The 12,471-nt window shown below is 40.8% G+C and overlaps 1 protein-coding gene across 4 annotated transcripts in view; it reads right to left on the reverse strand.

Annotated features, from left to right (window-relative positions):
* TMEM234 (transmembrane protein 234) overlaps positions 1–12,471 on the reverse strand; it is a 163,921-nt gene that overhangs the window by 64,154 nt on the left and 87,296 nt on the right. For all 4 annotated transcript variants that reach the window (XR_011201406.1, XR_011201405.1, XM_069223355.1 and 1 more), the window contains exon 4: positions 312–404. Coding sequence is in view for 2 of the 4 variants with exons in the window: in XM_069223355.1 (XP_069079456.1) it covers positions 312–404 (93 nt within the window). In the remaining 2 variants the exon portion in view is untranslated. The remainder of the gene's footprint in view (positions 1–311; positions 405–12,471) is intronic.

Raw genomic sequence — 12,471 nt, forward strand, 5'->3', positions numbered from 1 at the left:
GCCCTTTACCATACTGTTCAGGGCAGGCCAGAGCAGATATTCACAGCCTTACTGTGAACAGTGAAAGAAGGGCCCTCCCACATACAGCATACCAACAGGCAGACAAGGGAACACAGAACACTCACAGCACCGAGGAGGGCAAACAAAGTAAGGCACAAGTCCACTCATTTGGTGATAGCTTTCACATTAGTAGATTCGGGAGTTTGCACTAAACACTCCCGTTAAAAACACAGACAAAAATATCACCCACTAAAACCCAGATGTGTATCAATGGGGGGACCACTATAAGCAAAAACATCACACTAACTTACGCTTTCCACCCAGGTCTTCACCCAGCGCCATACCAGTTCCAACAGTGAAAACAGAAGCCAAGGAGTTGCAGATGGGCACAGCCACAGAGAGATCTGAAAGACAAAGCACAGGGTTGAGTGAAGGCCGGGATGCAGCACTCAGGCTCCGAATGCAGGCATCATAATCTTAAATCAATGGATTATGGGAAACTTGGTGCTATGTAGAAGATTTAACTATAGGGATCTCTTAGTCATTGCGTCTTATCCTAACAACCCAGTCTAACAGCTAACACTTAAATGACTAATGGCCTGTTAAAAGTGCCTCAATGACTTTAGAACCCAAATTTACAAAGAGTTAATGTTCTAAGCTGATCAAAAAGCAGGCCAAATCAAAAAGGGAAACATTTCCAACCACTGCGCTTCCACAGAGGACGCTGCATTTCCAAATTTCCAAGAATGTGTCACTTTAACTACAAGAAAACACCTTGAGTAATTACTTCCTATGGAGAGTATTTAACTACATATACAAAACATACAAATCACTATAAAAGTAAAATAGAAAAATCGATGAGGCTTCACATAGTTTTTTAAACACTTGAAAAATACCCCCAATTTGTATGAGAGCTTTATGAAGAAACAAACCTTAAAATACTGTCAATTTTACAGGACAAGTGTTTGACTTTTCTCCTGTAATAACCAGGACTGAGCACTATGATAGTGAATCTCCAATCTACAATAGTACAAAAATTGATTTGCTGAGATGTGTTAGAACACATCATGACCAAAATACAGTTTTAATGGCTGAATCATTGAGCCACAAACGTCATAATGTATAGGCCCGGTCTTCTTCTAGACACATGGTCAGTATAAGCACATTTTACAGGAAGTGTATTAAAGGGTCGTACCTCTAAAATGCAGAATCTTGAATTTTTATTTTTAATCACAATATTTGAAATTAACACATAAACCAATTCTCAAAAAATGCATGCATGAGAGTGCACCCTCACTGAAAATGTGACAGGTCAGATTAGGAGCACTGTGCTCCATCCCCTGGCATATCTATCAGAGTCAGCGGAGCATTCCAGTCTTATCCCTGCCTCTCTGATATGCACCGTGGAGAGGGAGGGACTCTGGGTGTTGACGGTAAAGAGGAGTTGACCAGGAAGGCAGGCTTACACTGCTTACACCGTAGCTCCTTTTCTGACATCATACGTGAGAACATGATTGCCGAGCAACTGAGTCTGAGAAAGCAACTGCCAGCACTTGTGCCCTCCTTCTTGGCTCACCATGTCCCCACCACAGCTCCATCTGCTGTTGGCAGACTCCGCTTGGACATCGCTTGGTCATTCTTACCCCGATTCCGTTGCTCGCCAGAATCAGCAGTTTTGGGTTGAAGTTTCATTGATGCGCTCTTTTTTGAGCAAGCTCGGGGAGTCTCAGAACAGCTGCTCTCAAATGACCTGTGCCAGGTACTGCTGAGATACCGAGCTTTTTCTTAACCCAAACCTGCTCCATGGTATTTCTCTCCCGCTATCTACCTTCACTTTTACTAGACAAATGGCGGGAAGTTGAGGGTAGGGATTGCTTCTCTTATTTAACTGGTAGAGAAGGCGTGTCAAGTGGAGAATAGGGTCTTAGCTCCCCATCTCGCCTAGTAGTTGCAGTGAGGGCTGTGTAATAACACAAGTTAAGGCAAGGCCATCTCGCAACACTTCCATCAGGATTACACCTTCTCTCCAACAAGATAACCATTGGTCATCAGCACACACTGAGCCCCGGATAAGGAGTATTGGATACAAGGCTGGTTATGGTGCAGCTTGCAGCTCTGGCATAGGCGAGTACAGTTGAGTTTTAATTTCAAGCAACTAAGCTTCTGTCCGCAAATTTCTTGTTTGTTCTGCGCATAGGCATCAGGCCACTCTGTGATCATTTCTCCCCAATGTGTTCCACAAGGGTGAATGTGTGGCAAGCTGTTGGTACTTACAGGTTACCATGTACATCCTTTTGACACTGCACTCGTAATCAATGTCCATTGTTTCAAATGCAATCTTAGAGAAAATATGTGGGCCATTCCTTGTATAACTATACAATAACAATGACGGTTAGAAATTTTCACACAAGAACCACAGTCATCAAGAAATCCTTTGTGGCTCAATATGTAAATCCTTGTTTACGTGGACCTCATCTGGTCTCCCAACGATTCCCTCCTTTTTTATACAGGCTAACATATTGAGCAATTCACTATTACAAATCCCGATAGAAAGGAAAATAAGGCCAGTAAAAATTTAAAAACAAAATGATGTTGCTAATTTTGAAGCATAATTTTTCTCCTCAATAGCAGCTCAACCACCCAGGAAAGAAATACTGAGCTTCAACAACGAGAGTCAACTGGACTTTATTCTCCCGAATGTTGAGTAATTCCTTCACGTTAGAATGGGCCTCGTAAAGCAACACTAAGTGTCAACAGTACACCAAGGGACAATATGATTTTGGAACCAAATTTACAATACACTTTGGATTTACATTTAGAGCACTCTTCTAACCACTGGGGCATTATGTATAACTCTCTAATTCATTCCAGGACCTTCACAGAATTTGGGGATCAATTCTAGCATTTTAGAAAAATACAGACCATATCTTAGAGACCCTGTGCCTTATGCTTTCTGCATTTTAAAAGGGTGATATAGTGACCTTTAATCCCTGTGCAGCATAAGAACCACACAATCCAACTCCAATGCAGTAAATCCCATGAAAATAGATTAAAACAATTTGAATAAACAAATGCATGTTAATCACTCTTTGAAAAAAGGCAAGAACCCCATGCGGAATATTCACAACCAGAAGATTCTGATATCACTAATTCATCAAAAACGTTGTTTTACAAAGTCACAATTGCCTGTTTGGAGCCACCTAAAATCAATACAAGAAAAGTTCCACCCTACCCAATTTTTAAAAGATGTACAAATGTGGGAGCCTGGTACAGTAGAACCACAAACTTAAAATAGAACTCAGAATAAAATGGATGATAACGGGTGATAAGAAAGGAAAGAACGGAATGTTGAAACCAAATACTATCACAGGCTATATTTTCCCTGAAACAATGACAACAAATCTAAATATGAAACAAAATAAACGAGTACGGAATAAAGTAAAAAATAGCAGACACTAAAAAAAGAGACCTGGACAACTGCACATTTTAAGATGTCCCAATTCCCAAAAGGAAGCAGAGGTTCCAAGCACCCCAGTTATTCCCTTTTCAGATCCCAGAGAGATTGTACATAAATCCAGTGTATTAACTGAACCCTCACACACAGAGTTCCTCAAAAAAAGCAACAACATAGCAAAAGCATGACAATTTAACATTGCACACTTCACAACTGATACATGTTCTTCTGGCAAATGCCATTAGAAAACTCAGTAGTGCCAATAAAAATTGAGTTTGTTGATCTTTTTGGGGCAGGAAATATATTTCTTAATCGACCATGGATACTCGTACTTTTATATATGCACCGACAGCTGCAGCTTTTTTTAATCACCAACATTAAACTTGTAACTCTTCAGAAAAATGTTGCCCAGCCATCTTCACAAGTACATTTTAACTCTACTTTAATTTCTTCAAATATTTTAAACTTTAGTGATACTTTTCAAAGCCATGGGACCAGCATACGGCTTATACCTCCCCCATTTAGAAGATGCCCTTTTATAATATAGAGCAAATATAAAATTGAGCACCACCTCAACCATCGATCCCTTGTTTAAATGGTACAGTACAAAATAATCCCTTAACAATTATCTGTGGTCCTGTGGATAGTACTGTAACAAAACCCAATATGGCAAAAGACATCCCAAGGGACAATGACAATGATTGGTCTTGGTTAGCAGGCGCTCTTAATCTAAACAAGTCCGACTTCACTCAGCACCAGTGTTCACACTTTTGGAGGTGTGATTAATCTTCTTTCTGCTGATTTTAAATAGAATTATGAAACATTATCATTATCTGATACTCAAATAAACGCAATAAAACTTGCGTTTAATGCCCTGAATTTATAAGGCAATTTCATGTCTTATCAATTTTGATCAGACTCAACTGATTTCAGTCTTAGGAGATTTTAATGCAAAACATGTCTAATAATCTACTGGAAGCTTTTAGAGACTGAGGACCTGATGTAGATCCTGGAGGAGAGGGTTACTCCATCACAAGCGTGACGGATATCCCATCTGTCGGATTACAATCCCATTATAGCCTATGGCAACTGTAATACGGCGGATGGGATATATGTCACATATGTGACAGAGTAACCCCTCCGACAGGATCTAAATTAGGCCCTGAGACCATGAGGAGACCTGGTTGATAGCCACCTTTTAGAGCATCTTAAGGCAGATAAAAAGAAGCATCCTATTAATCAAAAAAAATCAGAGAGGTAGGAAGTATAATAGTTAATGGTTGTCTCGATAAGGACGCATTCAATAAACCAACTGGATCGTATATATTTGATTACATTATTTATAATCATGCCTTGCTTCAGAAGCTTTCCGATGCGCTCACAATACTTTATACAATGAGAGTCCACCCATTCTTGTGATTAAATTGGCAGTCACCACAAAACAGATTAGTACTTGGAACCTGAGTGTGAGAACAACTGAAATTATAAAATCTATTGGCAGAGTTTAGAGGGATTCCAATGTGCTCCTAACAATTAATAACGTGCTACTATTATTCAAAGACCAGATATGAAAAGCAAAAAAGGATAGAATTATTAGTGCTTTTAATCACTGTCTATTAGTTACGGCATCATCAACTACCAAGCAAGAACAAAGAAGATGTTTTGCAGAAACTATAAGGATTATATCCCACCCAAAGACTTGAATAAGTTAATACACACTCAGTTTCTCTACCCGTCTTGCAACAGAGCAATCAAGATTAAATACTTTTAAACGTCTAGAAGGAAACAAACTCAAAATTAAACCAAAACAGGTTAATCTGCTTTGGTATAATCTAGAAAGGGCATCTTAAAAAAAAAAAAAAACTTCTAGCCTTTTTTGGCAAATGGTTCTGACATGCTCCATGAGAATAAAGAACTCTGCAACTGTCTTACCACATCAAGAGTAGTTGGATTATATAACACGCCTTTACAAAGCCAATGATTAGCGGAGCCCATAGGAAGAACAGTCACAGAATATATGTATTACTTTCACTAAAAATTTACCCATTTCACCCACTGCCAAACAGATGACCAGCTTTACCCAAAAAGCAAGATACTCCGGTGTAATGGGCCCAGATCAGAGTCCAACAGTTGTTTTAAAATCCAACAGCGCATCACGGATTACGGTCCTGCCTCCAGTTTTCAAATACTGGATCCCTGAAACATCCTAAAATCCTCATCTGGGAGTATAATCCTCCATTTCCATTAAAAACGTGCTCAAGGATGGAGCAGCACAAATATGGTCAGACAGCCCTATGAGATGCCGTGGGGAAGATCTCTGTAAGAAGTTTTGTGGAAAAATTACAAGATTGAGTGAGTTGTGGCGCAGATCAAACAGGCACAACTCAGAGGCAATATATGAAGTATTTATGCAAAACCAAAGCAGTAATAAAGCCAAAACACAAGAGAAATCGCAAACAAATTTAGAAAAACAGAGTTGAGTGATAAATAAAATTACGCCAAATCGACATAAATCCAATAAGGGGAGCCAGAGATATGTTTTTAGAGTTTAGGATTATTACTGAGGGCTATTGCAAACTATCCTCCAAAGGCTTTAGGTAGGGAAAAGGCAACTTTCTAAAAGTACCTCTTCCAGATTATTTATTTAAAAATTAGATTTCATCAGTGAATCAGGCTTTTAATTAACATTTCAAAGAGTTCAAGAATCAAATTTCCTTGCCAGAGATAACATGATCAAATTTATTATTGCATCCAAATGCTTTTCCATTGAATAGCCAACCATGTCACAGTGAAATAGCCATTGGGGCATTTTCATTGTAAGGACATGTGTAACATTAAATTCCACAAGTTATTCTTTTAAGTACCATGCACTCTTCCTTATGGTGGTGACATTAATAAAAAATGAAGGATTTGACCTGTCATAGAGTTTGTTTTGACTGGTTCTATTGCAGCTGCTTTATTCAGGCTACAGTGGTAAACCTGAAGCCATTTTTTACACTGTTACTGCATTGGAAGGCACAAGGGGTGTAGTAATCCAGGAGTGACATTCAATTTACACACCCTGGGTACACTTTGTAGCATATGCTATGGACTTATTGGTGACTTAAATTTATCAATTAGGAGAATACCAATTTCATCATGTTGAAAGGAGGAGCTGAGGCATATTACCCTGATTAGCAGGGGCAGCGTGTACAAAGTTCTACAGCCATCCAAAACATTTAAGGCAATAAACTGTGGATACACCATGCAAAAGATGGTCATTTCCTACGATGGTCTATAAATCAAAGATTCTCCCAAAATTATCATATGGGATAGAACATACTCACACAAGAGATTGGTCCTTCCTGAAGAAAACAGAGGGCAAGATCTTATATTCTCTCTTTTGGGTCAATTCTTCAACCCCAGCACATGAAAAGGAGTAAGTGTACAGAGGGGGCTGACCGTTTTATTGAGTGAATATTTTTAAATTAGTGGCAGTTTTTAGACCTGGCTTGGTTTCAATTATGTTCTGAGGAAAGCATGTTCTGGGGGTGAAGGATTGATTGTGCTGCTTACCGGCTTCCTTGCCTCTTTGTGGGGTTGCTTTTTAAACGGAGGTTTGGGTGGGTTAGAGCCCTCCCTCCATTACGGTCCTGCTATTACCACGCACCAGGACTGCAGTCTAGTTGCTGCCTGGTCATGTGGGGTGGAGGAGATCTCTGGGACGCCTATTTTTAACCGGATGCGGCCACCCATCCGCGTCCGATCGAGGATGGGGGCCGGGAAACCAGTTCCACTTTGGAATACACCTAGGCGACAGGTTTACTCATCCCACACCCTTCTCTCTTTTACAGAAGGCAAGGTATGTAAACACCTGTTTCCAACAGCTTCTAACAATTGGAGAGAGTGGGTGTGTGAAAGATGCGGTTGGTTACCTCTGACCTTAACTGGCGGCGGACCTCTACACAGAGGAAATCATAGGATTAAAACAGAAATGAACACATTTAAAGATCCTCTAGTCTGTGCTCTTATTAATGCGCGCTCGCTCGCTATCCAAACACAAGGTGGAAATTGAGGATTTGATTGAACACCATCAGTTAGACTGTCTGTTTGTCACAGAGTCCTGGGCTAAGGCTGACTCGAACCCGGATTTCATTGTAGCAACACCACCAGGATATTCTTTTTATAGATTGGATAGAATGACGGGAAGAGTTGGGGGGCTGGCAATCATGTGTAGGTCTCACTTTATTTGTCAATAGGAGGCCACCAACCCCGTATTTAAGATGTGTGAGGGAATGTATTTTAAGATTCGGCAAAGAAATAGTGTGTTATTGGAGAGACTTCTGCTCTATCGACCACCAGGCCCCTATTTTACCTTTTTGCAGTCGTGGTGTAACCTTATTGAGCCGTTAGCCACTTCTAACAAGTGCATTATTCTCAGTGATGTTAATCTTCATTTTGATGACACCCAACAACCTCAGATAAAGGACTTGCTAAATTTTATGGAGACATTCGATTGGGAACTCAAAGTTGAATCTGCCACGCACATTGCTGCCCACATTCTTGACGGGATTTTTGTCCATCCAGAGGATCAGGTGACAGTAATAAATACGCCTCTTGAATGGACTGATCACCATCTCCTAATTTTCAGATGTTTGAACACACTTCCTGGTCTAGATATGAATGTTAAAGATAAAACTTCAAGGCATTGGAGCAGGGTAAAAAAAACATCAGTTAGGTTCAGTCTTAATTGTGGGTTGGGAAGCTGTGGGTGGTTCTCAGATGTCTGTTTTAGACAGTTTTACTATGGCATTAACTATGGTATTAATCAACTGGCTCCGGCCAGGACCTCAACGTCTTCTAGAACTAAAAAAATCAGTTGTCCATGGTTCAATAAAGATCTTAAACTTTTACAAAGGAAGTACCGTCAACAAGAAAGACAATGGAAGCAAGCTCCTAACTTAGAAGAGAAAGATAAACTCAGAACAGTCTTGAAACATTATAAAGTGGCGTGCGTCAAGGCTAAAACAGAATATTTTTCATCAAGAATTAAAGGGGCTTTAAATTCCCCCAGAGAACTGTTTAAGGTGGTACGCAATCTCACTATACCTACTCCACCTTCTGAGAGGGAAAATTCTCAAGATTTTTGTAATAAGGTGGCTCCCTTTTTTTAAAACAAAATTTTACAAATTCACTCGAGTTTTCAGCCCGAACCTCATTTTAAGGGTTCGAATATGGCCCTAGACATTGATATACCTGTGCTAACTAATTTTCAGTCTCCATCTTATGACAGAATTAAAGAACTTTTTATGGGAATTAAGTCAGGGTCCCGAATGATCCTTGTCCTCTGTATATCTTACAACAGGTTCCCGATTTAGTTGCCTTAGCCCTGGTTCCAGGTTTTCAGGAGATTCTCTCTATGGGTGTTTTTCCAAATTCGTGGAGGGAAGCAACAGTGATTCCTCAGAAAGAAAAAATGGGTTTGTCATTACAAGACTTGAACAACCTACGCGCCATCTCCTTGCGTCCTACGCTGGCTAAAATCCTTGAGAAACATATCAACTATGAGCTAGCGAACTTCCTACACTTCTCAGCTTGTCTAGACCAGTCGCAGCACGGATTTAGGAAGGCCAACAGCACGGAATCTGCGCTTATTACAACATCAGATACTATTCGAAGGTTGTTGGATGAGGGGAAGGGAGCAGTTCTGGTTCTATTGGATTTATCTGCTGCTTTTGATACCATCTCTCCTCAGATTCTAGTATCCCGTCTCCACCAAGCTGGGATTAGGGATCCTGCTCTGAAGATTTTGGAATCTTTTTTAGGCGAGAGACCCATCATGGAGAGTTGGACCGATTTTAGGTCTCCGGCGTTCTGTTTGCCTTGTGGGGTTCCACAGGGATAGGCTCTGAGCCCCACTCTGTTTAACCTTTATGTCTCCCCTTTGGCCAAACTGATCCGTTCGCATGGTTTTATGCCTACTTTTCATGCAGATGATACCCAGTTGAGATCATTCCCGTCTCCAGACAAAACTGGGAGGAAACAGCAGATCGATTTATTAACTGTATGCAAGAGATCAACTGCTGGATTGGTCAGAATTGGCTAAAACTTAACAGAAATAAAACAGAAATCCTGCTTTTTGGCTCAGGCAATGAGCTGTGGAACTCTCGCTGGTGGCATTCGCAGTGTGGGGAGCTTCCCTCGCCTATTGCAGCCACCAGAAATTTGGGAGTCATTTTTGATAATTGTCTTAGTTTCAAACCTCAAGTGAATGCCATGGTCAAAACAGGTTATTGGATTCTAAAAACATTGAGAAAAAAATGTCCGTACCTGCAGGTGGAGGAGAGAGTGGCAGTCGTCCTGGCGTTAGTTATGTCCAGACTTAATTACTGCAACTCTCTGTTGCTTGATTTGGATAAAATGTCACTAAGAAAGCTCCAACTGATCCAAAACAATGTGACTCGTCTGATCCTAGATCTTCCCCACTCGGCCTCGGCCAGCAACAGTCTGAACTCTTTGCACTGGCTTCCGATTGCTAAGCGAATTATTTTTAAAACTTTATGTTTAACATTTAAGTCGGTTCATGGAGGCGGAGCAGTTTATCTAGCTTCCAGACTCTGCTGGTACAGGCCGAGGAGGCAACTCCGATGTAAAGAAGCCTATCTGATTAAGGTGTGCCGCACTCGCAGGGCTAGATGGGGCGATAAGGCATTTACGGTGGAGACTGCTAAACATTGGAACGCGCTTCCTCTAGACATAAGAAAGGAGCAGAAGTTTATGGTTTTTAGGAAGATGGTAAAAACCTGGCTATTTCCTAGATAAGGCGTGGTCCTCCTACTGTTAATAGTTTCTTGGCACTCACTTCTTTTCTGTCAGCGCTTCGATGCTAAGGCCGGAATGCGCTTTACAAATACAAAAATACAAATACAAATACATGCCTCCCAATTGGAGTTTGCACTTTCAAGTACTTATGCCTTTTTTCTTGCTTTAGTGGTGCAAGTAAAAAGAACGATTTATGAATCAGCCAGGAGTGCTCAACAACAAAAACAAAAATATGTTTGAGGACTCCAAATGAACTCAGAATTTAAATGTGTCACTCTGTTGAGCATTCTTCTTTTTCATAGCAGTAAAGAGACGAAAAAAGATTTTGATGAGAATATGATATTATATTCAATCCACATAAATAAAACATTCTACACAAATAAGGCATGAATGGGACACTGCCAGCTGTAGCTGAATGCGTGGTCATAACATCTATTACAACTGACATATTGTAAACATGGTGTAATGATCTCATCTTACATTTTCTTGTATTCCAAAATTCCTCAATAGCTTACTTATGCACCTCTGTCTTTGGGATCCAGGCACAGAATAAGTAATATGTAGTTGCTATTTTGGATATGTCAACATTTTCAAAAACTGAAACATTTCTATGAGTCTTCTTTGGCCTCATAACCTGTGATTGTTCTTATTTTTTCGCTGAGCTGGCACATGCATCATCTTGGAATTCTAATGATTTCCATTTCATCCTTTGTCCTGTCAGTGGAGACGATAGCAGTGTAAAGAATTCTCCCCATTGAAAAGAGATGATCTTCATTTCGTTTTTTTTTTTTTTTTTTTAACCTTTAGCAGTATGGTATCTAGTCTGTCCATGGAGATTTATTGAGTCATTTAAAGAGCTGGCTGGATAGCAGAGATCTCCAGATTTATCAGAAGGTTGGAGGTATTATGCTGGAACTGGCATGTCAAAGCCTGGTCCATATGTACTTAGTGTTAGTACCTAGATACTTAAACTGGATGGGGGACAAAGCAAAAAAGCAAAACTATAAGCGATGCAGTCATTCAAGAAGATCCTCAGAGCTCCAGTTCACTTTTTACCATCAGTATTCAAGGCATGTTGCAATTGAAAGTGGTTGAGGACCACTGATTCCAGCCATGCTCTCAAGCCTTCAGATTGTGATCTTGTGGCCCATTCTGGCAAATACAGCTCCATTCACTAAATACAATAAACATACCTTGACACAACTTGCTTGCATTATGTTGCCTTGCTACGCACCTGCTCTGAGGGGCGGCAAAGTTACACTCACCTCTTCTGCCTCCTTTGGCCTCCTCCATTTCAGTTTTTGACAGAGTTTTGGTCAGTATTGTGTATGGGTCAAACTAAATCCAAAACACATAGGAGCTCATTTCACCACACCGTACAATTGTGTACAGCTCAAACTCAACCTTACCGTGGTACATGCCCAAATGGGCCACCTACCCAACACTCCGTAGGTTCAGCAAAGCTGCAGAATCCGCTGCTCCCTGGTCAGGGTGGTGGCCCCTTTCCCGGGTCAACTCACCACACATGCCAGTAACCAAGTGCATGTGTCTCTGGGTTGAGGGAGATTGGCATGCACCATCTCTAGCTTTGGGGGTGGCTGAGCCTCCGTCGGGTTGCTGTGGTGGTAAGCCTCACCAGCTGCAATGGATGCTCGAGGGTGTTTCACACTTCACCAAAACACCACATTAGCAAGGTCAGGGTTAAGGGAGAAGCAGTTCGGTAACTATTTTATAAATGTGTCTCCTGGTTAATCACTTTCAAACTAGTCTGCGGTTCGCCAGAGACCCAGAACTATGTAATTGAGCCCCACAGATGTACCTGCTTCTCAAATGTCAGTACACTGCACCAGTCGGTGCAGTGTAATACATGTGGTTTTGGCACTGATAAGAACGCAGTCCAAACAGGTCTCCTTTAATGCCAGAGCAATAAAGTGGAACTATAAGCTTTAGATACCCAAAGCTTTTCAAATAGCTCTCTTGGATGTCAGAGTAGCACAGCTGACCTTCAGGGTTTGAATCAATCACTACTTATGTATTTTTTCAGACTACTGTCACACTAGTCTGTAACTGCTCAACACCCCATGACTTACATTACTTGAATGCAGTGTTCTTATCATTCAGTCCCATTGCCTTTAAAGCTATGCAAACAGAGTTTAACCAAATTACAATCTGAGCAGAGAGCAGCACTGTACTGTCTGAAGGACTGTTCTAGGACA

Source organism: Pleurodeles waltl, chromosome 3_1 (assembly GCF_031143425.1).
Source record: "Pleurodeles waltl isolate 20211129_DDA chromosome 3_1, aPleWal1.hap1.20221129, whole genome shotgun sequence".
Classification (NCBI taxonomy): domain Eukaryota; kingdom Metazoa; phylum Chordata; class Amphibia; order Caudata; family Salamandridae; genus Pleurodeles; species Pleurodeles waltl.